Here is a 27,011-nt window from a genome sequence, read left to right as displayed (position 1 = left end):
GAGGTGGGAGGATCGCTTGAGCCCAGGAGTTCAAGACCAGCCTGGGCAACATAGCAAGACCCCGTCTCTACAAATTAATACAATATTTAAAAATTAGCTGGGCACGGTGGTGCCACCTGTGGTCCCAGCTATTCAGAAGGCTGAAGTAGGATTACTGCTTGAGCCCAGGACTTTAAGGCTGCATTGAGATATGATCACACCATTGCACTCCAACCCCGGGTGACAGAATGAGACAAAAAAAAAAAATCTGAGCACAAGGGTATGCTACCCGCGCTCCACTCTACCCCCGGCCAGAAAAGAGTCTCAACTAAGCCAAAGGTTATTTGGCCAATTGCATGGGAAATACTGTACACTCGTTAAATATTTAACAAAATTGTGAAAACAAAGTAAGACTTTGTAGAGACAAGCTATAAAAAATGTGTGAAATGCTCATAACTAGCAAGAGAGAAAAGGGTAAAAAGGATGGATAAGCCGCAAAGAGAAATCAGCCTATCCTGTGTAGGATGACGTAACTTAGATCCAGCAGGAAGGCTGGCCCAACATTAAGTAGGGGACATAGGAAGGGGTGGGCAGAGGGAGGAAAGTTCTTTGTGTGGCCTCAGGCTCCCAATTCTGCCAGGTTACAATCTCACTTAATGGGGGGTTGGGCAAAGGCTCATCATTAAAGGAAGAGTTCGGCCGGATATGGTGGCTCAGGCCTGTAATCCCAGCACTTTGGGAGGCTGAGGCAGGTGGATCACTTAAGGCCAGGAGGTTGAGACCAGCCTGGCCAACATGGTGAAACCCCATCTCTACTAAAAATACAAAAAATTAACCAGGCATGGTGGTGCGCACCTGTAATCCCAGCTACTCAGGAGGCTGAGGCAGGAGAATCGCTTGAACCTGGGAAGTGGAGGTTGCAGTGAGCCGAGATCACGCCACTGCACTCCAGCCTGGGGCAACAGAGTGAGACTCTGTCAAATAAATAAATAAATAAATAAATAAATAAATAAATAAATGGGAGATACTGTTCTTCAGCCCCTCCTCCTTCCTGCTGGCTGGAATGTAGATGTGATGGCTGATGTTCCAGCAGCCATTCTATGCCATGCAGTGGAAGTCACATGCAGAAGATGGTGCAGTAACAAAATACTGTGTAAGGAGCAACAAGGTTCTGTGTAAAGAAGCCTGGACCCTGACATTGAGGGCACCATGCCAACCCTGCAAGACCGATTTCTAGGTCTTTTTTTTTTTTTTTAAGACAGAGTCTCCCTCTGTCACCCAAGCTGGAGTGCAGTGGTGAGATCTTGGCCCACTGCAATCTCTGCCTCCCAGTTTCAAGCAATTCTTGTGCCTCAGCCTCCCAAGTAGCTGAGAGTACACGCATGCACCACTACACCAAGCTAATTTTTGTATTTTTAGTACAGACAAGGTTTTACCATGTTGCCCAGGCTGGTCTCAAACTCCTGGCCTCAGGCGATCCTCCCGCCTCAGGCTCCAAGTAGCTAGAATTATAAGTATGCACCACCACACCCAGCTAATTATTTTTATTTTTTATAGAGATAGGGTCTCACCACACTGGCCATGCTGGCCTCATACTCCTGGCCTCAAGTGATCCTCTCTCCTTGTCCTCCCAAAGTTCTAGGATGACAGTCACTGCACCTGGCCTAAGAAATACATTTCTATTATTTTTTTTTTTTCAGACGGAGTTTCGCTCTTGTTGCCCAGGCTGGAGTACAATAGCATGATCTCCGCTCGCTGCAATCTCCGCCTCCCGGGTTCAAGCGATTCTCCTGCCTCAGCCTCCTGAGTAGCTGGGATTACAAGCATGGGCCACCATGCCCAGCTAATTTTTTTGTATTTTTAGTAGAGACGGGGTTTGTCCACGTTGGTCAGGCTGGTCTTGAACTCCCAACCTCAGGTGATCTGCCTGCCTTGGCCTCCCAAAGTACTGGGATTACAACAGGCATGAGCCACCGTGCCCGGCCTCTATTATATCTTGTTAAAGACATTATTTGGTTTTTGGTCTCATACAGCTGAATTGAATATTAACCAATAAATAGAGGAAATAAGAATCTTTTGTGTTAGAAGATGTGGATCAAAGTCTGTAACAGAAGTGGGGTTCCCTGCCAGGCATGGCGGCTCATGCCTGTAATCCCAACACTTTGGGAGGCTGAGGCAGGAGGATCACCTGAGGTCAGGAGTTCGAGACAAGCTTGGCCAACCTGGTGAAACCCCACCTCTGCTAAACATACAAAACTTAGCCGGGTGTGGTGGCAGGCGCCTCTACTCCCAGCTACTCAGGAGGCTGGGACAGGAGAATCCTTGAGCCCAGGAGGCAGAGGTTGCAGCGAGCTGAGATGGCGTCATTACACTCTAGCCTGAGCGACAGAGTGAGACTTTGTCTAAAAAAAAAAAAAAAAAAAAAAATGGGGCCTCCTTCCAAGGTGGAAGGCAGAGATAAAAGAGGGGTAGGGGAATTCTCTGAATTGGCAGAACTGGTAGTAGAAGCAAGGCTCATTCCTGGATAAACAGAAATTGTGAGAGAAGAAATGGGAAAAATCAAGGACATCCCTGCAGTGACAGCTGTGGAGGGTGGGGAGTTTACTATGCTAGACTATGTAGGGAAACGCCTCCTGGTTTGACAGGTTAGGTACCTGTGTTGACAAAGGTTGCTGAGAGCTCAAGGTGAAAAGAGGGATAGTTCCAGGAAATGATAACCCTGGTGATAAACTGTCCCTGCCCTCCCTATCTTCATTGTACAGGCCTAGAAACTCGTGACGACAGAGGTTAGGTGACACCTGCGTGGCACAGCTCGTCTGGAGGGTGACAGGGGCAAGCCTTCATCAGCAGGGCCAAAAATCCCTAAAGCCTCAGGACTGGGGCAGGCCTCAGCGCACTCGTTCATGGTTTGTTTCCATCATTTTAGTTTTTAGGGGAGAAGGGAGTCTCTCTATGTTGCCCAAGCTGGTCTCCAACTCCTGGACTGAAGCGATCCTGCTGCCTCGACCTCCCAGAGTGCTGGGATTACAGGCACTGCACTAGGGGCCACACGCGACCCCATCATTTTAATAATTCATAATTACCACGCTTAGAAACCTGCCTCAGATCCATTCCTCCCGCAGCAACAACACCCACCGTCCATCCTCCTGTCCCCTCCCCCATGCACAGCACTTACACCTGCTCTTCAGGGATCTCAACTAGGGCACATAGTCTGGCCAGTGGGGAGCCTTCAACTAGTGCGGCCAGAACGCTGAAGGCCGGATACAGGGAGCCTCGGTGTCCAGGCAGGGGATCTGGGGTTGCCTGAGACTGGGGCGGGGAGAGCCGGAGACAGTGGGCACAGATGGCGAGGGGTTCACCTCCCCAACACCCCCAACCCAGTCCAGCCTCCAAGGCCCGAGTGGCTGCTTTTTGCGCCACCTGGCGGCCGTCTCCAGCGAGCGGAGCGCGGGTGTCCGTGCCTGCGGGACCCGGTTCCCGTGGGGCGAGCGGGCGTGGGGCGCGCCCAGCTTGGAGAGCCGGGAACCGCGCGGCCCAGGGACTGGCAAGACTCCGGATTCAACCCCTGCGAGGCCGCGAGGCCCCGAGACCCGGTGCCCGCGGTCCCTGGCGGCGGCGCCCGCGTGCCCGGGGCGCTGCGGGGCGCTGCGGGGCGCTGCGGGGCGCGCCGCGGCCAGAGGGAGCGTGTGCGCACGCGCCCACCCCACACCGTGCCCCGCACCGCCGCGCGCGCGCGCGCACGCACGCCCCGACGCTGGCCTGCGCCGGCCGCTCTCCCACGCCGGGGCCCGGGGGCTCCCGAGCCGGCCGCCTCCAGGAAGCAGGCGCCGCGCGGTGTTGCCGCCTGCACCTCGGGCGTGGGCACCCCGCTGCAGCAGCCCTGTCCACACGGGTGACCTCCTGGAGGGCGGGGCGGGGGGCAATCTGCGTGGGTCAGGCCCCTCGGAGCAGGCTGGGGGCGTCCGGGCCAGGCCGCTCCCACCTGCCAGCCGCGCGGCCAATGAATGCTAGGCCTGGTGATGTCATGCCCCGACCGGACCCTGGTGACGAAAGTCCGAGGTCACCCGTCAGGGAACCAGCACAGACCCACCCGCGGGGGTTCCAGAAGTTTCCACTGCCGCCGCGGAGTGCGGCCTCGCCCGGCAGCCTTGCGCGTGCTACCACGCTGGCCTGCCTTCTCAGGTGCCCCAAGTCACCCCTTCCTCCCCCGGGGGTCTCCTGTCTCCATGCCTCCCCCCACTACATTTCCACTAGCGATCCCGTTTTACGTCTCCATTCCCACAGGTGTCCTTTCATCCCCAGGAGTGTCCCACGTCACCTTTTTTGCACCAGTGCCACCTGGACCCCTAAGGGGACGGTCCTCGGCCACACTCCCACATGCCTCTCCTCCCATGCCACCCGTCTGTGTCGTGGCCGGGGATGCATGGCCCCTTGGCCTTGCGCTAACTTCAGCCTCGAGCGAGACCGACAGGGTGTCCAAGTGTGTCCGTCCGTCTGTGAAAGTCGGTCCCTGCGTTTGTGCCTGTCACTGCATGAGGTCGTCCGTCTGCGCGTGTCTGTCTCCAAGGGGTTCTGTCCGTCTGTCTGTCACGTGGGTGTCTACTCCGCCGCTGCAGGTCTTTGGGTCGCGTCTGTCACTGCGCGTCTGTTGTCGGTCGGCGTCTGGCACTGGAGTGCGTCTGGGCCCCGGGGTCTCCGGGTCTCCGCTCCAAGGGAGGGAGAGAGAGGGGAGGTGGCCGCCCGGAGGAGCGGGGAGGGGCGGGGGCGGAGACAGTGGGCGGGGGCGGGCGAGGGCGCCGTGAGGCCCGGAGGGGGTGTGTGCGGGGGGCCGGAGGCGGCGGCTGTCAGAGTCGGCTCAGCCTGCGCCGGGGAACATCGGCCGCCTCCAGCTCCCGGCGCGGCCCGGCCCGGCCCGGCTCGGCCGCCTCAGGTGAGTCTCCCTCCCCGCCCGGGACTCTCCTTAAGGCCCGCGTCCGGGGCATCGTGCGCTCCCCGAGGGGTCCAGGCCCCCCTAACGGGACGGCTCCCGCGTCCCCGGGCCTGCCCCGCGCCGCCCTCCGCTGCCCCGCACTCGTCCGGAACTCTTCGCCGGCCGCCTCACTCACCGACGCCCACGCAGGAGCCCGAGCCCGCGGGGACGGCCGCCGCCTCTGCGCTCCGATTCCCGCGGTGACCCCCGAGCGCCCCTTCCCCGATCGCTCGCTAGTCCGGGGCCACTGGAAGACACCCCCTAATTGGGGCGGTACCCGAGTTGCGCAGGTTCCCGGCGCCGGGCTGGGCACCCCCATCCCCAGGGCCACAAGCCCAGCGCCCCTGCGCAGCGCCCCGCAGAGGCCCCCTCCGAGGCCCAGGACGCCCCCTCCCGCGGAGACTCCATCTCTATTTTTTGGGAAGGGGAGGCTCGGCGGAAGCCCCGAGTTATAATTAGCGCCACTCGGGTTTCCTAGTTAATCTCCAGCAGCACCACCACCCCCCAGCTCAGGGCGGCGGGGGCTGGGCGAGGGGTGACCGGTGGGAGAGGGGGGAGTTCCCACCCGGGGAATTTTGATCCTTTGGCTGGAGATGCCGGAACCGTAGCAGCTGCTGCCCCAAAATAGCGCCCCCGCCCCTGCAGCCGGGGATCTCCGGAGCCCCGGGAACACAGGCGTCCTGGCTCGCCCTTCAGGCGGCTCTGCAAGGCCCTGGAGCCCCCAGGCCCCCCACCCCAAGTTCCCGGCTCCGGGCTCGGGGCGGGGAGCGGCGACCTTTTCTCGGTCTCTACTGCCCTCCGCCGGCGGCGGCGTGCACGGCAGCTTCAGACGAATAGGGGGCTCTCGAGTCCTAGGGGACGCGGGCTGGCGAGCCTGTTTGCTGGGGCTGGGCTGGGAGCGTGCGCAGCTGATGGGAACCCGCGGGCATCAGCGCTCGGTGCCAGACATTGGATGAGAAGGGGCAGGGTTGGGTGGGGAGTGGACTAGGCAGGATTTGGGGAACCCCGGGACCTGAGGCTTCCACACCCTGAATGCCCAGCCCACCGCCCCCCAGGGCCCCGGGTCTGGCCGACCCAGGAGAGCAGGGCTGCGCCTTCAGGCCGCCGCAAGCTCCCCCAGCGGCGCCGCCCGTCCGTGAGGCCGCGCCCCTGTCGGGTGGCCTGTGCGTGGACTGAGGCCTCTGGTGCCCTCACTGCACGAGGTGGGCCCGGCCCAGTTCCAGGAAGAGGTGAGGGCCGTGTACCCCTGCGGGGCAGAGAGGGTGCTCCTCTCTGTTCCCTGCATTTGTCTGGATATGGGTGTCTGCCTGATCTCTTTCCCCTCCTGCCCGCTGGCCTGTGTCCTTGTCTCTGCCTGTCTCCTCTCCCTCCTTCTCTCCCCTCATCTTTGCCAACCTGCCCCACCTCCCCTGCAGCTGAGCGATAAACCCTTGGGCCGACTGTGCCCTAATCTCCTCCCTCCTGGCTTCTGGACGGACCCTTCACCCTTTCCCTTTCTTTCTCCCAGCAGACGCCGCCTGCCCTGTAGCCATGAGGCCCCCGCAGTGTCTGCTGCACACGCCTTCCCTGGCTTCCCCACTCCTTCTCCTCCTCCTCTGGCTCCTGGGAGGAGGAGTGGGGGCTGAGGGCCGGGAGGATGCAGAGCTGCTGGTGACGGTGCGTGGGGGCCAGCTGCGGGGCATTCGCCTGAAGACCCCCGGGGGCCCCGTCTCTGCTTTCCTGGGCATCCCCTTTGCGGAGCCACCCATGGGACCCCGTCGCTTTCTGCCACCGGAGCCCAAGCAGCCTTGGTCAGGGGTGGTAGACGCTACAACCTTCCAGAGTGTCTGCTACCAATATGTGGACACCCTATACCCAGGTTTTGAGGGCACCGAGATGTGGAACCCCAACCGTGAGCTGAGCGAGGACTGCCTGTACCTCAACGTGTGGACACCATACCCCCGGCCTACATCCCCCACTCCTGTCCTCGTCTGGATCTATGGGGGTGGCTTCTACAGTGGGGCCTCCTCCTTGGACGTGTACGATGGCCGCTTCTTGGTACAGGCCGAGAGGACTGTGCTGGTGTCCATGAACTACCGGGTGGGAGCCTTTGGCTTCCTGGCCCTGCCCGGGAGCCGAGAGGCCCCAGGCAATGTGGGTCTCCTGGATCAGAGGCTGGCCCTGCAGTGGGTGCAGGAGAACGTGGCAGCCTTCGGGGGTGACCCGACATCAGTGACGCTGTTTGGGGAGAGCGCAGGAGCCGCCTCGGTGGGCATGCACCTGCTGTCCCCGCCCAGCCGGGGCCTGTTCCACAGGGCCGTGCTGCAGAGCGGTGCCCCCAATGGACCCTGGGCCACGGTGGGCATGGGAGAGGCCCGTCGCAGGGCCACGCAGCTGGCCCACCTTGTGGGCTGTCCTCCAGGTGGCACTGGTGGGAATGACACAGAGCTGGTAGCCTGCCTTCGGACACGACCAGCGCAGGTCCTGGTGAACCACGAATGGCACGTGCTGCCTCAAGAAAGCGTCTTCCGGTTCTCCTTCGTGCCTGTGGTAGATGGAGACTTCCTCAGTGACACCCCAGAGGCCCTCATCAATGCGGGAGACTTCCACGGCCTGCAGGTAACTAGCGGCTAGCCGGCGTGAAGCTGGCTCCTCTGGGTCCCAACGGTCCCTCCCCTCCCTGCAGGGACCCAGGCATGAGGGCTTCTCCAGGCCCATTCCCAGAAGTCCCAGAAGTCGTCTCTGAGGGCTCAGATCCCAGGGTGGTCGGCAGGGCAAACAGGAAAGCCACCATGGGTCTATTTTCTCTTTCTCTGCGTCCCTCCCCTGATCTCGTCCTCTCTCTGTCCATGGTTCCGGGTCTGTAACTGTTCATCTCTCTGGCTCTTTGTCTGTCCATCTGTTTCTGTCTACTTGTCTGTCTGTGCCTGTCGCTCCATCCCACCCCCCTCTCCCTCACCCCCAGGTGCTGGTGGGTGTGGTGAAGGATGAGGGCTCGTATTTTCTGGTTTACGGGGCCCCAGGCTTCAGCAAAGACAACGAGTCTCTCATCAGCCGGGCCGAGTTCCTGGCCGGGGTGCGGGTCGGGGTCCCCCAGGTAAGTGACCTGGCAGCCGAGGCTGTGATCCTGCATTACACAGACTGGCTGCATCCCGAAGACCCGGCACGCCTGAGGGAGGCCCTGAGCGATGTGGTGGGCGACCACAATGTCGTGTGCCCCGTGGCCCAGCTGGCTGGGCGACTGGCTGCCCAGGGTGCCCGGGTCTACGCCTACGTCTTTGAACACCGTGCCTCCACGCTCTCCTGGCCTCTGTGGATGGGGGTGCCCCACGGCTACGAGATCGAGTTCATCTTTGGGATCCCCCTGGACCCCTCTCGAAACTACACGGCGGAGGAGAAAATCTTCGCCCAGCGACTGATGCGATACTGGGCCAACTTTGCCCGCACAGGGTCAGCAGTGCAGAGGGGGAGAAGGCTGGGGAGGACAGGAGTCGGGGGCGGGAGGACACACAAAGAGAGGCAGACACACAGAGACAGAAAGGATGGGTGGGACAGGGGCAGGATAGAACAGCCGGAGAGGGACATGCTCACAAAGGAGATAAAAGGGGAGAGAAAAAGAAAGGAGACAGAGAAGGCAGAGAGGGTCTTGCAGAGACAGAGACAGAGGCAAAGGAAAGTGAGGAGGAGACGAGGTAGACATGGAGGGGGCGGGGCACAGTGGCTCACCCCTGTAATTCCAGCCCTTTGGGAGGCCAAGGTGGTAGGATCCCCTGAGGTCAGGAATTTGAGACCAGACTGGACAACATAACAAGACCCCGACTCTTAAAAAGAAAAAAAAATACAAAACTTAGCCAGGCACGGTGGCTCTTGCCTGTAGTCCCAGCTACTTGGGAAGGTGAGGCGGGAGGATTGATTGAGCCTGAGAGGTTGAGGCTGCAGTGAGCTATGATGGCACCACTGCACTCCAGCGTGAGCGGCCCTATCTCTGGAAAAAAAAAAAAAAAAAAAAAAAAAAAGGGAGACCAAGACAAAGGAGTTGGAGCTGGATTAAGTCAAACCAGTGATGTCACTAGCAGTGATACATTCTCTCTCACACACACACTAGTTTACCTGGATCAAGAAGAGGACAATGAAATCTAGCATCGGATGGGTGTTGTTAAAAAATGTGATGTTCGTACACATAGGACCCGTCCTGGTTACTTAGGAAGGGCTCAAGACATCCTAGCCATTTTTTTAGTGAGAGAAACAAAGATGGAACAGAAAAGCTGAGGGAAACGGAAGGAGACAGAGAGTGCATGAGGAAGGGAAGACTCTGATGACCGGGCACATTGGAGAAGGGAAAGGAGTGACTTGGTGGTGGGAGGGTGGGGACGGGCTCTCTGGGGCTCTCCGCAGAGCTGAAGAGTCCGGGGTCCCGTGGAGTTGCGGGCCACCTCCTCCCACCGCCCGTCTGGACTGAGCCTTCCCTTCCTTCCGCAGGGACCCCAATGAGCCCCGAGACCCCAAGGCCCCGCAATGGCCCCCGTACACGGCGGGAGCTCAGCAGTACGTGAGTCTGGACCTGCGGCCGCTGGAGGTGCGGCGGGGGCTGCGCGCCCAGGCCTGCGCCTTCTGGAACCGCTTCCTCCCCAAATTGCTCAGCGCCACCGGTACGCAGGGGCCAGCGGGCAGCGGCTGGGAGGAGGGGAGTGGGAGCCGGCCAGGTGTAACCCCTCTCTTCTCCCCCTAGCCTCGGAGGCTCCCAGCACCTGCCCAGGCTTCACCCATGGGGAGGCTGCTCCGAGGCCCGGCCTCCCCCTGCCCCTCCTCCTCCTCCACCAGCTTCTCCTCCTCCTCCTCTCCCACCTCCTGCGGCTGTGACCACGGCCTCTTCCCCTACGGCCACAGGGGCCCCTCCTCTAATGAGTGGTCGGACCGTGGGGAAGGGCCCCACTCAGGGATCTCAGACCCAGTGCCCCCTCCCTCCTCAAACCAAGAGACTCACACTGGACAGGGCAGGAGGAGGGGGCCGTGCCTCCCACCCTTCTCAGGGACCCCCATGCCTTTGTTGTTTGGATGGAAATGGAAAAGCCAGTATTCTTTTATAAAATTATCTTTTGGAACCTGAGCCTGACATTGGGGGGAAGAGGGAGGCCCCGGGCTGGGTAGCACTCCCCATTGGGGCTATAACGGTCAACCATTTCTGTCTCTTCTTTTTCCCCCAACCTCCCCCTCCTGTCCCCTCTGTCCCCCTGTCTTCCGGTCATTCTTTTCTCCTCCTCTCTCCTTCCTGCTGCCCTTCTCTGGCCCCGCCTCTGCCCTCATCCTCCCTCTCGTCTTTCGCACATTCTCCTGATCCTCTTGCCACCGTCCCACGTGGTCGCCTGCATTTCTCCGTGCGTCCTCCCTGCACTCATGCCCCCCCTTCAACCCGCCCAAATGTCCGATCCCCGACCTTCTTCGTGCCGTCCTCCCCTCCCGCCTCGCCGGGCGCCCGGGCCGCAGACACGCTCGACGAGGCGGAGCGCCAGTGGAAGGCCGAGTTCCACCGCTGGAGCTCCTATATGGTGCACTGGAAGAACCAGTTCGACCACTACAGCAAGCAGGATCGCTGCTCAGACCTGTGACCCCGGAGGGACCCCCACGACCCCCGTTCCGCCCGGCCCCCTAGCTGTATATACTATTTATTTCAGGGCTGGGCTATAACACAGACGAGCCCCAGACCCTGTCCATCCCCACCCCACCCCCGAAGTCCCCCGGGGCTCCCGGTCCTCTGCATGTCTCAGGCTGAGCTCCCTCCCCCGCGGTGCCTTCGCCCCTCTGGGCTGCCAATAAACTGTTACAGCCACGGGAGTGTGCGCGACTAGGGAGCCAGGGGTAGGGGCAGAACGCCGGAATAACGGGGGCCGAATCTATGCAGGAGCGGGGCTGGAGAGCGAGAAACAGGCATGCTCCAAGGCGGGCACAAGGCAAAGGCCAACCCCCGGCCCTGCCCCGCCGGGCGGAGCTCGCGCCTGCGCAATGAGGCCCGCAGGCAGGCTGGCTGGCACCGCGGAGGGGCCGGGCGGGACGCGGCGGAGCATTGTGGGAGCCCCTCGGTCGGTGCCGCTCGGTGGCTGCCGCTTGCGGCCTGCGGTGATCAACGAGGCCCGGGGAGCGCGTCCCCAGTCTGCACGCCGGTCCTGCGGCAGCTGGCCCAAGACCCGGAGCTGAAAGGAAGTGTTGGAGCCTGAGGTCGCTCCGCGCCGCTAGGAGGACGCTGTGCTTGGCCTCGGACCTCCGCTCCCGCCCACCGCCCTGGAGCCGCTGAGGGACGTCCACGTGGGCCTGCCCCCGCCGAGCCGCGGCCCTGCCCGCCTGGCGCTGCTCTCGGGCCACTACCTCTACTACCACTACGGCTGCGACGGCCTGGACGACCGCGGCTGGGGCTGCGGCTACCGCACTCTGCAGACGCTGTGCTCGTGGCCGGAGGGCCAGCCCGCGGGCGTACCTGGACTGGCCGCCGTACAGGCGGCCCTGGAGGACATGGGCGACAAGCCCCCCGGCTTCCGGGGCTCCCGGGACTGGATCGGCTGCGTGGAGGCCAGCCTCTGCCTCGCTCACTTTGGAGGGTCCCAGGGACGCCTCTGCCACGTACCCCGGGGAGCGGGGCTGCACGGGGAGCTGGAGAGGCTTTACTCCCACTTCGCAGGGGGCGGGGGCCCGGTCATGGTTGGGGGGGACGCAGATGCCAGGTCCAAGGCCTTGCTGGGAGTCTGCGTCGGGTCAGGCACGGAAGCCTATGTCCTGGTATTGGACCCTCACTACTGGGGCACTCCAAAAAGCCCCAGTGAACTACAGGCTGCTGGGTGGGTAGGCTGGCAAGAGGTGAGTGCAGCCTTTGACCCCAACTCCTTCTACAACCTGTGCTTGACCAGCCTTAGCTCCAAACAGCAGCAGCGCACCTTGGACTGAGGGCGAAGTTACAGAACTGAGATTCTCGGGTCCCAGACATGCACCTATGTACCTCCCACTGGTGTCCCTGCAGAGCCTGGCACTTTTGACATCAATAATAAAAGTGGCAGGGCTGAGCAACACCTCAGGAGTTACTCTGGAAGGATGGGGGAGGTATGTAAGACACGGGAGTCAGGACCCCTGTGGAAGTGCTTTTATTGGCAGTAAGGCTGATCGTACAAAAAATTCTCAGAGCTTGATGGGACAAGGTAGTCACAAGTATGGATGATACAGGAGTGAGGAACGGGGGACGGCTCAAAAGAAATCAACATCGTCTGGGGCATCCAGGTCCCGATATTCCACAATGGCCCTTGGGTCTCCACGAACCATCCTGTGAGATGAGAGGTAAAGGATGAGAGCTGAGGGCTCCCAAAAAGGAGTTTGCAGGCGGCAACACAACTTGGGCCTCTGCCCTCCTCCTTACCTGTTGCGAGGTTTCCCAGGATAACCTCCCTGGCCTCGGAAGGCATCGTAGTTCCCTCGACCAGCACCATACGGGGCGTGGGGATATGGAGGGCCTCCTGTGGGGACTGCAGGGCGGACAGCACCAGCTATGACAGAGATCAGCGCTGAGTTGCAAAACTATGTCCTCAACTCCATCCTGTTTCGTTCTCCCAAAGCCACACACTCACCAAGCCCCTTCATCTCCCTCCTGTACTTACCTCCATAGCCCAAGATTGGGGGCCGGGGCTGACCGTAGGGCATCAGGCCCTGGGGAGTCTGGTGTGGGTAGGGGAGTCCCGGGGTCAAACCTGGGGGGAGTACAACACGGACAGGGACATGAATTACTGCGGGGGCGGGGAGGGGGATACGGGTACAATTGACTTCTAGGGCTATGCCCTAAGGATGGGGCAGAAACTTCTCAGGGTGACATGTTAAAGAGAAACGGGAGTCCCTGGGTAGTCAAGGGAGAGGGGACATGCGACCTTCATGGATCGTATCTTACTCTGGGCAGGGCCAGGTGGCTGGGCTGGCTTGATCTCAGGCAGAGCTGGGCGCTTAGCATCAGTGAGGAAGTTGTTAAAAAACGCGACCTCCTTTTTCACTTCCTCAATTTTCTCTGCATGCTTGTTGAAGATATGTTTGCGCACAAACTCAGGACCCTGGGTGGAGAGAGGAGAGGGGTCAGGACAGCCATGTAATGGTTGCCTCGCTCCCAGGCCCGACCTGGAAGGATTCCCAGCTCCCGCCGGCCAGTGCAGTGAGGCTTCCTGTCTCAACCCCACCTCCCACCACCGTAGCACGGCCATTCTCCAACGTCCCAGACCTTGAATTTCTTGCCACTGAGAGGACACAGCCACTTATCCTTGCCCAGTTCCTGCGTGTTAGAGGTGACGAACTTCTCCACTTCCTGCTCTGGGTCTTTGCGCCCCATCTTCTGGGCCTCTTCCTCTGAGAGTGACTCCCGCACACTCAGCAACGGCGTGAGCTTCTCCTCAAACGTCTTCTGCCACTCTAGCACTGTGGTTTGGGAACAGAGGAAGGCAGGTTGGGAAGGGAGCCGGAAGGAAGGATGGTGGCAAGGGGCTGGAGGACCAAGGCCAGGGGCAGCCGGGGACAAAGGGGAACCTGGAGCTCACCTTCCCCGTGACTGATGCGGTTGGGTGGCATGGGCCCCCGAACGTGGATGATCCCACAGCGATTGGGCATCTCATCCTCATTGGGGTACTCACAGGTATTGTAATAATCCAAGGAATGCACGATGCGCAAGTAAAGAAGGAGCTTGTCCAAGACCTAAGGGAAGTGAATGCGAGCGTTCAGCACCTGCCCTCACCGCCCGAGCCCCCACGTGCCCCGCGCTGCCACTGGCACCTTGATCAACTTCTCATCCCGCTCCACGTTGATCTCTGCCGGGTTCCCTTCCTTAGGAGGCTCCTCAGGAGGAGCGCCCCCGCTGCTCCCCAGCAGCTCCTCCTCCTCGGCGCTCACTTCCTCAATCAGGTAGTCGGTGATATTCTTCAAGATTGGGTTTTGTGAGGGCAGGCTCTGATGGGAGGAAGAGAAGCAAGTAAGGCAGAGAAAGACCTTTAGGGGAGGTAACCTGAGACCTTCCACAAGTGAAAGAGCGAGGGGACAGGAGTTCACCGGACATAACTGGCGCCTTTTGCCCCCTTGAGATTTGTTTTTATTTTAGCTTTTGTTCTACCCCAGCCACAAATGATCACTAGCATCCCCCCGGTTCTGCTGGAAGCTGGAAGCAAATGAGTGAGCAGGCAAGTGGGTGCAAAGGGTCAAGGCTACAGATAGGTGAGGTCAGAGGTGCCCACAGCAGAGGCACTATCAGTTGCTTCTGACAAAGTCCTTTGGGGAGTCACTGACCGTTGGCAGGGGAGGCGTCCCTGGTTCCGAGGCCCAAAGCTGGGTCCTGTCGTCCAGCGTGTGGATCAGCTTGGCCGCCAGCTTGATGTCGTTGCGCACAATCTGCTTGTGCTGGGTGATGCCGTTGATGTTGCGAACGCGCCGGGTCAGGTCCCTGTTCACACCAGGGCTCAGCTCACACTCCCGGAGCTGGAGGGCAGACATCATCAGCAGCTTACCCCACTTACCCCACTTGCCGGGGAAGCAGCAGCTCTAAGACCCTCCCCTCTTGAGCACCAGCGATTGATCAGACTGCGAGCTCCCTGGGGACATAGGTCCCCTCCATGCTAACACTCTAGAGGCTTGCCCAGAGACAATGTAGGCAGACAAAACGGCCAAAGAGTGTGCAGAACAACCAGACTATCAGATGAACAAAGTCATGCAGAGGTCCCGTGGGACACAAAGAGTCTCCCTTCCTCTTCCCCACAGTCCCACCCCCAGCACTCACACGGATGTTCTGCAGGTTCCAACAGATCTCTTTAATGTTAACACTGCGGTCGAAGGTCACCCAGCCACGACGGAAAAACCTACACAAGAAAGAAAATGTTAGCGCAGTCAAGTGAGGGAGTTGGGGTTGGCCATTAACATTCCCCTGCACTTTTCCCTCCAACGCACGGAGTTACTCACCTCCTCTCTGGCTGGGGCTCTGAGAGCGCCACCCGCATAAAGCCCGGGTACCTTTTACAAAGCTGCAAGAAGCAGAAAACCAGCCCCATGTGGCGACTCAAGGATTCATTCGCTTCTTCCTCCAATCCCCCACTGCCCTCAGAACCCTACAGACTAACTGCCTTGTCACTCTTCCCATCCTCGGGCAGGGAAAAACCACTAAAGGGCTTCAGAACACCAGCACCTGAAAGCCAATGGCGCTATCAGGACTAGTCCTCGGAGGCCATGGGCCCTGGGCAAGGGGCCTCCCCAGCAGGTGAAACGGGGGCATCTGTCACAGGCAGGACCCCACTGCCTTCCCTCTGCCCTCCACTTCTCCATCGGCCCTGCCCTGACTCCACGGGTCCCCACTCACGGAGATGATCTCGGCCCGGGAGATGTTGGGTGCGATGTTGCGCATGAAGAGGGAGCAGGTCTTATGCAGCGGCCGTGGCTTGCACTCCAGCCCCGCGGCGTCCTTGGGCTTCTCCCATTCTTCTTCCTTGGGCTTCTCCTTCTCCTTGAGCCCTTCTTCTAGGCAGGAAGGGGGGTAGGAAGGAGTTGGTGCGTTTTTATTACTGATTTTGGTGGAGAGGATAGAGAAACTTGCCCCTAAAAGCCACCCTCCCTCCCGTCAATGTCGCTAACCTCTCACCTCCCCACCCACATTAGGAGGAGAATGCACTTTAAAGCAGAAGAGAAACCCTACCGGCCTCCTCCTTCTCCTCCTCAGCCTGGCCGCTCTCTGACTCCGACTCGGACTCCGACACGCTGCCCTCGTCAAAGCTGTCATCCCCGCTGTGCTTCCGGTTCCGCTTCTTGCTACTCTGCGCGAGCCACAGCAGAGGGGCCAAGTCAGCGTGCCAGGACCCCAGCCCCGACACTCTGACCCCAGGCCACAGACACCTCACCTTTTTGGCTTCCTTCTCAGAGTCTTCTTTCTTCTCTTCCTTGTCCCCGTCACCCTCCGACTTCTTTGTTTTGTCATCATTAGAACTGTCATTCTCAGCCTATGGTAAGAGACAACCACTGGGGATGTCAAACCTCCCCTCCCACCTTTATCAGAGGTCCCCCACCCCCCACAGCTGAGGCCACAGGTTCATTTTCCCCACCCCTCCCAGAACACAGCCCCCTACTTCTAGCTCCTATGGACCCCTGCCCGCCCCCTCCCCCAGGCTGCCGGGGGCAGCACTAGGAGATCCAGGGCTCGGACCTGCTTGACGTCTTCCTTCTTCTCGTCCTTGTCATTGGTTTTGCGCTCCCCGTCCCCCAGGCCTGCTCCAGCCCGCCCTTCTTCTTTCTTGCCGGGCTCCCCAGGCTTTCCTGCCTGCTCCTCCTCCTCCTCCTGCTCCAGGATGCGGAGATCATTCTCCGTACCTCCTTCCATCTTAATCACAGCTACCAACAAAGGGAACAGAGGTCACAACCCCAGGGCCCTGGCTCCTGTCAACCAGCTTCTACCTGGTCCCCAGACACCCCCACCCCCATGTGGCCCAGATGCCTGCCACCCCTCCAAATCCGCACACCTGCATCCAGCATCTTGACAATGGCATCAGCTTTGTCTATGTCCAGGAGAAGGTTATCAAACCAGCCAGTGTCCATGAGGGACAGGAAGACCCTCAGTCGGTTTTGCAGGGCCCCCCGGGCCTCCTGTCGACGCTTCCCCACCTCATCTGGGTGGTACTTAGACCGAAACCTGGGAATGAAGCGGGGCAGGGAAAGACAAAACAGTTATTGGAAGCCAAGGCCAGGATGTGGGAAGGGGCCCAGGAAAGACAGGGCATATCCCCCTTCCTCTCACACCCACAAAAGGTCATCAAAACAGAGAGATTAGGGGATAGGGGTGCGCTAGAACCACCCAACACCCCAAAAGGAACCAGAAGTTGTGTTCTGAGAAGATTTGGGGGAGAACCAGGAACTAAGAGCTCTGGATTTGGGAAGACCAATGACTACAGGGGGACGCCAGGGTTGGAGAGGCAGATTTACCACTTTAAGTCTCTGGGAAACACTAACGTAGTAAAAAGGTGTCATTTCCCAAAGCTTCAGAGACAAAGGCTCAGGAAATAGCAGGCCCTGAAGAACCTCCCTCTCCTCACCAACCCCAGACTGCAGTCATTCAAAAACTGCTCCCGCCAACTCCCTCCACCCCGAGGTGGAAGACAGAGGGCCAGACAGCAAAAGCCCACAGGCAGGGCACCTTTCTCCACCCGTGGGAAGATAAGCAAGATGGTGAAGGGACAGGAAAGACCGAAGGGAGACACTGGAGTGCCCTTTAGAGCCTCAGGTCCTGCCCACAGGGGGAGAGAGAGGAGAGGGCTGGAAGGTTAGGGAGAAGAAAAATAAAACATTTCAAATAGGACCTCAGAGGGAAAACAGAAGAAATGAGGAGTATGAGGAAAAGGGGAAAGGGAGGAAAGGGGAGAGTGTGAGAAAGTCCCAGAAACTGAAAACAAAGGGAAAAACTAAAGATCAGAGAGAGAAACTGAAAAAACCAACAGGGAGGAAGGTGGTGTTAGGCAAGGAGCAAGAACAGGAACAGAGAAGAATGAAGGTGCATGAGAAATTAGGACAAAGACACAGAGCAATTTGAGAGAGGGGACAGCGAAGACAGAACAGAACCACGAGTGGGGCAGAAGAGGAAAGGAAAGCCGCAGGCATCACCTCCAGGATCTTTACCTTGGCCGCTTGGTCAAACAGAGCTCAAGATTTAACTAGCGGCGCCCAAGGCCCATGCTGGCTGGTGGGCCACCGGCTGGCTCCTGGCTGGGCGCCCGGCCGAGATGCCCTGCCCCGCGGGACTCCGCAGTGGGGCCTGACTGGCTAGCTGCCTGAGCAATCACATTCAGCTAAACCGCTGCATTGTGCACAGCAGTGCCCTGCCTGTCTGCCTGGCCGGGGCCGCGCAGCTCAGCCCAGGGGCTCATGTATGGGCTGGGTATGGTGGGGGTGGAGGTGGGTTTGCTCCGAGCTCCGTCGATGAGCGGGTGTAGTTCCCAGTTCTGGCTCTTTTCAAGGAGGAGGAGCAGAAAGAGGATGAGGAGGAGGAGGAGCAGGAAGGGGGGAAAAGATGGTTGATTAAAATTAAAACATCCACAAAAGGAAAAAAAATTAAAATTCTTTTTCTGTCAAACGACCCTGAGATCTTTGCTTTTCTTGTCTGGATTCACTCGTCGTTTTAGGAGGATGCCACAGCCACACAGGGTCCTGGTGATCAGGGATGACAATGACCCAACACCAACAAGTGGGAAGCAGTCTGTCTGCTGCCCCAAGGGGCCAAGTGGCTCTGGCCTGCTGCCTGGAGGTGTCCCACTCTCTGAGGACAGCAGGACAGGAGATAGGGCGGGGCGGGGGCCGTGGCAGTCGCTGAAGTGAGGGGGAGACCCCATCAGCCAATGCTGTCATACTTCCCGACCCCCGCCCCCAGAAAGTTCTGGACAGGGGAAACTGGGAAGAGGACAGGGCTGTGGCTCCACCAGTGGGGCCAGGGGGACATGCCAGGGCAGAGGTTCAGGGAAGCAGGGGCACTCACCACTCCTCATCTTTGTGCGCCAGGAAGAAATCCTGCATCTGCTGCCTCCGGAAATCCAGCTTATAGTCATTATAGCGCTTGACGGCCTCCGTCTCATCCACCGAGTCATCCAGGGAGAGGAGAAACTCCTTGAAGGTCTTCATCACGGGCGGCGGCACACCCAGGTCAATCTCTGCAATGCTGCCCAGCCTGGAGGGGACCCCGGTCAGGAAGGCTTGGTTGTTGGGTAACGGTGGGAGGCTACAGGGACCAAAGTAGCTAGGTGCCCCTTTCCTTTGTCCACCATGGACATCATCCCAAACCCCAACAGCTACCACCCCCACCCCAGGGACATGCCTCTGTGTGCCTGACCCACTCCCTGTCTTCAGCCATGGCCTTCAGCAACCCCATCCATCCCCTAGGCCTACCAATTCCCTTCTCCCGAGAAGCCCCGCCCTTACCTGGCCTGGATAGGCAGGACATGGTGCTGCATGATGTGGACGTCAGGGTGGCCCCAGGGCTGAGGGGGGCCATAAGTTGGGCCCCCACCCCCCCCAGCATAGGGCATCTCATAGCCACTGTGGTATGGGTCAGAGCTGTGCTCATCCCTGAAGGTGGGGGACACAAAAGTAAAGCAGAGAAGGGAGTCACCTCCCCAGAGCATGAAGGAGGATGGACAGACGGGGGCACACACAGCATGGTCTCCCAGACAAGGGTTTCAAGGGACAAAGAAACGATGGGTGATGGGAAGCTGAGAAAAGGAAATGACAAAGATTGAGGCACAGGTGAGGGGAGAAAGGGGAGGCCCAGGTGGAACTGAGGCGAAGGGGAGGAGAGGGAAACGGCTCCATCTCACCAGTCTCGCCTCATGCGCTTCTGTGGTGGGCTGAGCTCATGGCGAGGTGGTGAGAAGCGCTCTCGCCGATTCCGGTCATAGTCCCGATATTCACCCCGACTACGGCGCTCACGGCCACGGTCCCACTCTCTGGCCGTAAGAACAAGTAACAAAGATCAAAGACCGGGCACGGTGGCTCATGCCTGTAATCCAAGCACTTTTGAGAGGCCGAGGCAGAGGAACACTTGTGGCCAGGAGTTCGAGACCAGCCTGGGCAATAGTGAGACCCCTATCCCTATAAAAAATTTATTTTTTAAAAAGGCAATAATTAAAGATACAGCTGGATATGCCACAGCCACACTCCTAAACAGGCCCTTCTTCCACTCTGAGCTACCAGACTAAAAAGCCTACAATTATAAAACTTCACTCCTAACAGAAAAAGATTTTTCTCTAGTCAGGGCAAGCCACTGCACTCCAGCCTTGGCAACAGAGACCCTGTCTCAAAACAAAACAAAACAAAGATTCTTGTCTAACTACATGAGTTCAGCCAATACCCAAGAACTGATGGTTCTCCAACTCTTCTCCCAGCCTGGCCTTCCGCCTGAGCTCCAGACCCACATGAATCACCCCTGCTACAGGCCCGCTTACGGGCAGGAGGTCGGGGCTGCAGCAAGCTTCGACTGCACCAGTGCACTCAGCCCGGGTGACAGAGGGAGACCCTGTCTCTAAAAAATAAAACAAAAAACTTTTTAAAAATCATCCCCTAATAGAAGTCCATCACCCCCTCAAATTCAACCTGTCAGAATCAAGCCTATTCGGCGGGGCGCGGTGGCTCACACCTGTAATCCCAGCACTTCGGGAGGCCAAGGCGGCCGATCACGAGGTCAGGAGATCGAGACCATCCTGGCTAACACGGTGAAACCCACTCTCTACTAAAAATACAAAAAAAATTAGCCAAGCGTGGTGGCGGGTGCCTGTAGTCCCAGCTGCTCAGGAGGCTGAGGCAGGACAATGGCGTGGACCCAAGAGGCGGAGCTTGCAGTGAGCCGAGATCACGCCACTGCACTCCAGCCTGGGTGACAGAGCAAGACTCTGTCCCCCCCCCCAAAAAAAAAGAAAAGAAAAAAGAATCAAGCCTATTCATCCCACCACTATGGGTCAAATGTCTTTTCCTCCCCCCGCTCCCCACTCTGCTGTATCAACGGAACAGCATCTCTCCCCAGCTGTCATTCACTACCCTCACCGCTAATTACTGCTCCTGCTTATCCTCTGCCTCAAAGCCTATCAAAGCTGTCCCACTCTCTGCCATCCCCACACACCCTGTCCTGGTCCTTGTCCTTGGCCAGTGTGGCTCCTGCAGCCCTGGCTGCCCACCTGCTTCTGGTCTCTCGCTTCTGTCTCCCCACTGGCAGGCGGACCTTCCTCAAACACAAGTCTCATCACATCACACCCTTAGTTCCATGCCAGTAAGCAACACTGTTGTTTTAACTTGGGCTCCTGGCTGTCATTCCAGCCTCTCGACCAGTCACCAGCCTCCCCACCAGTCACCACCAACCTCCCAACCAATCACCAGCCTCCCCCATCCTCATCTTCTTTTTTTTTTTTTTGGAGACAGTCCCACTCTGTCGCTCAGGCTGCAGTGCAGCAGCACAATCTCACTCTCAGCTCACTACAGCCTCCACCTCCTGGGCTCAAGCAATTCTCCTGCCTCGGCCCCTTAATACTCTTAAAAATGACTGAGGACACCAAAGAGTTTCTGCTTATGTGGGTTATATCTATCAATACTTACTATATTCAAAATTACAACAAAATGTTCCAAAACTTTCATTTTTAAATTACACAGTAAGATGAAACAGATTACATGTTTTTATGAAAAATGGTTTTCCAGAAAAATTTTGGTGAGAAAAAGTGGCATTGTTTTTACATTGTCACCAATCTCTCCAAGTTCTGGCTTTGTAGAGGATAGCTTCTACACTGAATCTGTTGAGATATTTTGTTCTGCTTGAAAAATGAGGCAGGCCGGGCATGGTGGCTCACATCTGTAATGAATGCTAGCACTTTGGGAGGCCAAAGCAGGTGGATTGTTTGAGCCCTGGAGTTCAAGACCAGGCTGGGGCAACATGGTGAAACCACCTTTCTACTAAAAATACAAAACTTAGCTGGCTGGCTGGAAGTGGTGGCTCATGCCTGTAATCCTAGCACTTTGGGAGGCCAAGGCGGGCAGATCACTTGAGGTCAGAAGTTTGAGACCAGCCTGGCCAACATGGCAAAACTCTGTCTCTAGTAAATACACAAAAATTAGTCGGGCGTGGTGGCAGGCACCTGTAATCCCAACTACTCGGGAGGCTGAGGCGGGAGAATCGTTTGAACCTGGGAGGCGGAGGTTGCAGTGAGCCCAGATCACGCCACTATATTCCAGCCTGGGCAACAGAGTGAGACTCCATCTCAAAAAAAAAAAAAAAAAAGGAAAGAAAAAAAATTAGCTGGGTGTGATGGCATACACCTGTAGTCCCAGCTCATCAGGAGGCTGAGGTGAGAGGATCACCTAAGCCTGGGGAAGTCAAGGCTGCAGTGACCTGTGGCCATGATCGTGCCACTGCACTCCAACCTGGGCAACAGAGTAAGACCCCGTCTCAAAAAAAAAAAAAAAAAAAAAAGAAAAAAAAACAGAAAATCAGGCCTCACGCTGATAAGGAGTTGGAAAAGCCTTTTCAGATTAACTGTAGGTATTCATTTTGGATACTACCCAAAATTCAACAAGAGGTAGGTTTTTTTTCTTCTCATTATGCTACCTTGTCCAAGAAGGAAGTAGTTTCTCACAGGCTAGTTAGAACCTTCAATCTGAAATAGTATCAGTGAATATTTCTTTCTCTGCTACATTAAAATCCCCTGTTCTATCTTTCCCTTTCAATGGACCTTGATTGTGTCTCACACAATATCAAAATGTATTCATCAGCATCACTGCCTATCTCACCAAGAAAGTCTTTATTTAATGGGAAGCTGTCAAGCTCACATTAGTACAAGTTTTCCAAAATTTTAATTTCCTTTTTTTTTTTTTTTTTGACAGGTTATCTCTCTGTTGCCCAGGTTGGAGTGCAGTGGTGCCATCAAGGCTCACTCCCACCTCCACCTCCCAGGCTCAAGCCATCCTCCCACCTTAGCCTCCTGAGTAGCCGGGACTACAAGCATGTGCCACCACCCCCAGCTAATTTTTGTATTTTTTTGTACAGACAGGTTTCACCACATTGCCCAGGTTGGTCTCAAATTCCTGGGCTCAAGCAATCCACCCACCTTCACCTCCCAAAGTGTTGGGATTACAGGCATGAGCCACTGTGCCGGCCCAAAATTTTAATTTTCACTGGCAAGTTCTACTTCATCACTGGCAACAAATACCGACAGCTTACACTGAAGTAACAGGTTCTCAGTTCATTTTCAAGATGTCTGCCAAATACCCAAGTATGAACAATCACTGTTTGTCATTCATTCAAGTAAAAATAACATCCCATGGAAAAAAGCTGTTAGTTCAGCTCACTCAATCACATGCATACTCTTGCTCAAGACAACTAACGCAGGCCTGTAATCCCAGAACTTTGAGAGGTCGAAGCGGGTGGATCACTTGAGGTCAGGAGTTCAAGACCAGCAAACATGGTGAAACCCCATCTCTACTAAAAATACAAAAATTAGCCAGGCATAGCGGCACGCACCTGTAATCCCAGCAACTCGGGAGGCTGAGGCAGGAGAATCGCTTGAACCCGGGAGGTGGAGGTTGCAGTGAGCTGAGATCGCCCCACTGCACTCCAGCCTGGGTGACAGAGCAAGATTCTGTGTCAAAAAAAAGATGTACAGTGAAGATTCCAATTTAATCAAATTTAAATGTTTTACTCTTTCATCAAGAACCATTGACGGAACTGGCTTTTTTTTGTTTTGCTTTTTGTTTTTTGAGACGGAGTCTTGCTCTGTCGCCAGGCGGCAGTGCAGGAGTGTGATCTCAGCTGACTACAACCTCTGCCTCCTGGGTTCAAGCAATTCTCCTGTCTCAGCCTCCCGAGTAGCTGGGACTACAGGCGCGCACCACCATGCTTGGCTAACTTTTGTATTTTTAGTAGAGACGGGGTTTCACAATTTTGGCCAGGATGATCTCAATCTCTTGATCGTCTCGGCCTCCCAAAGTGCTGGGATTACAAGTGTGAGCCACTGCACCCGGCTGGCTTTTTTTTTTTTTTTTTTTTTTTTAACTCTTTGCTGTCACTGCCTTGATGTTTGGTAAAGCATCAACAGTTTTACCCATCATTGCTATGGCACCATCAGTGGAAACGGCAATAATACGTAAACATTACCACAAAAACTAATTTTAGCCTCAGAGACCCCTATGGTCTGTGGACATCCTGAGAAACAGGACTCTAACCAAACTAGAATATGCTAAAAGCACACGTTATGTCCACAACTCCAAGCTGTTCATGTCACTTGTGTCCAGGGAATTCCCACTGATCTTTCCAAGTCTAGCTAAGTGTCACTTTCCAGTGGGTCCCTGACACATGAACTCCTGCACCGCTCCCCTCCTTTAGAGATCTGTTCCCTCAATGCTTACCCTCTTTATAACTTCCATTATATACACTCATTTACAGAATACATCCATGGCCATTCTGATCCCCCATGCCAAGCCCACACTGTAACACCCTAAGGTCAATTACCACATCTTATAACCAATTAATCCAATCAGCACTGCCCTATGAACTCTGAGATTTTAGGCAAAACAGTGACAAGAAACCTAACCATGTATTGTCAGGGAAATAATCTGACAACCTCTCCAGTCAGATCAACTCTGTATTATTATTTTTCTGAAGCAATCTTCCTAAACTATAATTTACAACCCGGGCAACAGAACAAGACCCTGTCTCTACAAAAAATAATTTTAGACCAGGCACTGGCTCACGTCTGTAATCCCAGCACTTTGGGAGGTCGAGCTGGGCGGATCACCTAAAGTCGAGAGTTCCAAACCAGCCTGGCCAACATGGTGAAACCCCGTCTCTATTAAAAATACAAAAATTAGACAGGCGTGGTGGTGGGTGCCTGTAATCCCAGCTACTCAGGAGGCTGAGGCAGGAGAATTACTTGAACCCCAGAGGCGGAGGTTGCAGTGAGCCAAGATTGTGCCACTGCACTCCAGCCTGGGCAACAGAACAAGACTCTGTCTCTAAATAATAATAATAATAATTTCTAAAAGTTAGCTGGGCGTGATGGCCTCCCCCTGTAGTCCCAACTTCTCAGGAGGCTGAGGCGGGAGGATCGGTTGAGCCCAGGAGGTGGAGGCTGCTATGACTCCATCAATGCCCTCCAGCCAGGGCAGCAGAACAAGACCCCATCTCAACAACAAAGCTAAAAAAAGCAAAAAAGCACGCTTTTCGTGCATGTATAAACAGTGCTTCTTCATACTCAAACTCTTAGCTCTATAGCTCTGATCTGCAGAGAATTTCAAAAACCGAGCCACAGCTAGTTATTTGGCCAACAGCAAATAGGCTGAACCACAGGAAACGGTCCAGTGAGCAATTTCATAGGGTTCGCCCTCATAAAAATTACAAGGGGGAAAAAGAAAAGCGACGCGGGTGGAGTAAAACGGTATGAAACGGGGACAAGATGAAGTTGAAAACGGCTCACCTGTCATTCCAATCGTCCCCTCGACGTCTTTCATCTCTCTCGCGGGAACGATCGTAGTCGCTGCGCTCTCTTCTGAACTTGTCCCTGCGCCTTCGATCGTACTCGTCATCACTGTCACCCATGGCACGGTCTGAGGGGGCCTGGGGACCGGGGAGGGGCGGTCGGAGTGGTGTAAAAGGACGAGCTGAGGAAGGGACCGTCCCTCGTGGGCACCTCGCCCGCTTCCCTCCCGCCAAGGCCAGCCCTCCGCGGCGCCCACCATCCTGGGCCTGAGGACGCGGCTCCAACGCCTCCACTCGCCCCGAGATTCTCCGCGCCCGCCCCCGTGGACCCCGGTTCCTCTCCTGCCCCAGCAGGGCCCCCCAGGCTCCTCCCCTCCCCCACCTTGGAGCGGCCGCGGCCGTTGGACTCGCGCTTGGACGGGCTGGATTTCAGGGCGACCTGGGTCGCGGGCGCGCGACGAGGACTTCGAGGAGGGCGAGACGGAGACGGAGCTCTTGGGTAGAGGGCCGAAGAGAGGGGAACAAAAGTGGGACAACCTAGGATGGGCGGTAGCGCGCGCGGCTCGCGCTGCGCCTGCGTCACCCACGCCTCCGAGGCACAAAGCTCCACCCTCGCGGCCGGAAGTGGAACTAATAAACAGAGCCCGAGGGTGGGGAGAGCAGGGCGTGATGGGAAAGGGGCGGGGATCTCGCAAGTCTCGCGTGGTTTTTCGAGACGATAACGGCTCGAGCGTTAGGAACTACGGGACCTCGGCTGAGCCAAGCGCGGCCTCGGGGGGCGAACGAGCCCTGTGGGCGGGAAGGGAGAGCGGCAGTCGAGGGTCGGGCGACCCCAGATGTGTCGGGGTTCTAAGCCAGTTCTCATCCAGCCGTGTTCCCCCCGCGGGCCTCCTGACCTCACCGGGGGTGATTTCGTACCCTCCTCGGGCAGGGCGTGGGCTTGGGAAGCGCAGGCGTTTAGGGGATGGAAGATGGAAGCAACCATTTTAAAGCATCGTATCCCACCATTTTCTGCTCCAAATACCCAGCCAAAATTGGGTGCCACAGTGCGCACTAAATGCACAGTCCGCCGTTCCTGCTTTTCCTCGACAAAGACGCCCCATCTTTAAGTAAAATTGGCAGATCTCAGTTTTAACCCCGCTCAGTACTTTGATGAAATAGGCTGTAAGTTAACGCCCTAAACAGTATGGACCGCCCAGATTCAATGGATTACCACCCCCCCGGAGTAACACCAAGGCCCCTCTCGGTGAATTGAGTGTGAGCCTTAATAGGAAGGCCAGCTGAGGTGGCTCACGCCTGCAATCTCAGCGCTTTGGGAGGCCAACGTGGGAGGATCACTTGAGCCCAGGAGTTGGAGACCTGCCTGGGCAACATACCAAGACCCCTTTACAGAATATTTAGGGCCAGGCACATTGGCTCACACCTGTGATCCCAGCACTTGGGAAGGTCGAGGAGGGAGGACTTGAGCCCAAGAGTTCAGGACTAGCCTGGGCAACATAGCAAGATCCCATCTACACACAAAAAAATAATAACTGGGCTTGGTGGGATGCCCCTGTGGTCCTAGCTACTGGGGAGGCGAAGCCAGGAGGACTGTTTGAGCCCAGGAGTTCAGGGCTGCAGTGAGCCTTGATTGCACCACTGTACTCTAGCCTGGGGAACAGAGTGAGGCCCTGTCTCAAAATAGATACATAGAGGAAATCTTGCCTCCTCCCTGAGGCATGCTTGCTCCCAGCACTCAGAGGAGGGTAGTGACAGATTACAAGAGTTGTCAAAAAAAACTGGACCTGAGTCTAAAAGACTCAGGTTCCACCATTTAAGAACCATGCAATCTGGGGGAGTCACCTCTCAGCTCTGACATCCTCACATGTAAAACTGCAGACAGTGGCCAGGGGCGGTGGCTCACGCCTGTAATCCCAGCACTTCGGTTGGGTGAAGCGGGCAGATCACTTGAGGTCAGGAGTTCAAGACCAGCCTGACCAACATGGTGAAATCCCGTCTCTACTAAAAATACAAAAATTAGCTGGGCGTGGTGGCAGGCGCCTGTAATCCCAGCTACTCAGGAGGCTGAGGCAAGAGAATCACTTGAACCCAGGAGGCAGAGGTTGCAGT

At 56.8% G+C, this 27,011-nt stretch overlaps 4 protein-coding genes across 27 annotated transcripts in view; 2 read left to right on the top strand and 2 right to left on the bottom strand.

Moving 5' to 3' along the window:
- The window catches only part of MUC3A (mucin 3A, cell surface associated), a 72,868-nt gene extending 67,698 nt beyond the window's left edge, over nucleotides 1–5,170 (bottom strand). For both annotated transcript variants that reach the window (XM_055292633.2, XM_063646290.1), the window contains exon 1: nucleotides 5,085–5,170. The gene's annotated coding sequence lies outside the window, so the exon portion shown is untranslated. The remainder of the gene's footprint in view (nucleotides 1–5,084) is intronic.
- On the top strand, nucleotides 3,719–10,754 carry ACHE (acetylcholinesterase (Yt blood group)). Of its 14 annotated transcripts, none has more exons than XM_055292653.1 (5): nucleotides 3,719–4,161; nucleotides 6,459–7,546; nucleotides 7,893–8,377; nucleotides 9,407–9,576; nucleotides 10,412–10,754. In XM_055292653.1, exons 1-5 carry the CDS (start codon nucleotides 3,984–3,986, stop codon nucleotides 10,531–10,533), a joined length of 2,043 nt encoding a protein of 680 aa, XP_055148628.1. In that variant the 5' UTR covers nucleotides 3,719–3,983; the 3' UTR covers nucleotides 10,534–10,754. The 14 variants fall into 14 exon arrangements, with proteins under 14 accessions (XP_055148628.1, XP_055148627.1, XP_063502380.1 ...); XM_055292652.1 differs by having other exon boundaries at nucleotides 6,456–7,546; XM_063646310.1 differs by lacking the exon at nucleotides 10,412–10,754 and adding an exon at nucleotides 9,657–10,032 and having other exon boundaries at nucleotides 3,741–4,161.
- A 109-nt stretch (nucleotides 10,755–10,863) lies between these two features.
- UFSP1 (UFM1 specific peptidase 1) lies at nucleotides 10,864–11,982 on the top strand. The gene has a single exon (XM_055292661.2). It carries the CDS (start codon nucleotides 11,432–11,434, stop codon nucleotides 11,858–11,860), a length of 429 nt encoding a protein of 142 aa, XP_055148636.1. The 5' UTR covers nucleotides 10,864–11,431; the 3' UTR covers nucleotides 11,861–11,982.
- A 56-nt stretch (nucleotides 11,983–12,038) lies between these two features.
- On the bottom strand, nucleotides 12,039–25,536 carry SRRT (serrate, RNA effector molecule). 10 transcript variants are annotated; one of them, XM_055292651.2, is made up of 20 exons: nucleotides 25,285–25,536; nucleotides 24,901–25,040; nucleotides 19,267–19,395; nucleotides 18,872–19,018; nucleotides 18,432–18,620; nucleotides 16,429–16,598; nucleotides 16,116–16,300; nucleotides 15,814–15,912; nucleotides 15,612–15,729; nucleotides 15,279–15,433; nucleotides 14,885–14,946; nucleotides 14,706–14,784; nucleotides 14,219–14,407; nucleotides 13,712–13,885; nucleotides 13,480–13,633; nucleotides 13,167–13,360; nucleotides 12,846–13,002; nucleotides 12,562–12,651; nucleotides 12,324–12,450; nucleotides 12,039–12,230 (listed from the first exon to the last, which is right to left on the bottom strand). In XM_055292651.2, exons 2-20 carry the CDS (start codon nucleotides 25,020–25,022, stop codon nucleotides 12,155–12,157), a joined length of 2,616 nt encoding a protein of 871 aa, XP_055148626.1. In that variant the 5' UTR covers nucleotides 25,023–25,040; nucleotides 25,285–25,536; the 3' UTR covers nucleotides 12,039–12,154. The 10 variants fall into 10 exon arrangements, with proteins under 10 accessions (XP_055148626.1, XP_055148625.1, XP_063502372.1 ...); XM_055292650.2 differs by having other exon boundaries at nucleotides 15,279–15,436; nucleotides 25,285–25,523; XM_063646302.1 differs by having other exon boundaries at nucleotides 12,324–12,429; nucleotides 15,279–15,436; nucleotides 25,285–25,523.
- Nucleotides 25,537–27,011: the final 1,475 nt, after the last annotated feature.

The sequence above is a fragment of the Symphalangus syndactylus genome, chromosome 9, assembly GCF_028878055.3.
Source record: "Symphalangus syndactylus isolate Jambi chromosome 9, NHGRI_mSymSyn1-v2.1_pri, whole genome shotgun sequence".
Lineage (NCBI taxonomy): Eukaryota > Metazoa > Chordata > Mammalia > Primates > Hylobatidae > Symphalangus > Symphalangus syndactylus.
The sequence above is the reverse complement of the archived record's forward strand: the minus strand, read 5'-3'. Positions and strand labels throughout refer to the sequence as shown.

Bases quoted from the DNA above. Each gene is read 5' to 3' on its own strand.
- SRRT (XM_055292645.2), bottom strand. The intron at 18,621-18,871 runs GTAAGGGCGGGG...GGTCCCCTCCAG, and splicing joins GTCCTGCCTATCCAGGCCAG to GCTGGGCAGCATTGCAGAGA. The intron at 14,947-15,278 runs GTGAGTGGGGAC...TGCTTCTTGCAG, and splicing joins CCCGGGCCGAGATCATCTCC to CTTTGTAAAAGGTACCCGGG.
- UFSP1 (XM_055292661.2), top strand. From the start codon at position 11,432: ATGGGCGACAAGCCCCCCGGCTTCCGGGGCTCCCGGGACTGGATCGGC.
- ACHE (XM_063646309.1), top strand. From the start codon at position 3,984: ATGCTAGGCCTGGTGATGTCATGCCCCGACCGGACCCTGGTGACGAAA. The intron at 7,547-7,892 runs GTAACTAGCGGC...CCTCACCCCCAG, and splicing joins GAGACTTCCACGGCCTGCAG to GTGCTGGTGGGTGTGGTGAA. The intron at 8,378-9,406 runs GTCAGCAGTGCA...TTCCTTCCGCAG, and splicing joins GCCAACTTTGCCCGCACAGG to GGACCCCAATGAGCCCCGAG.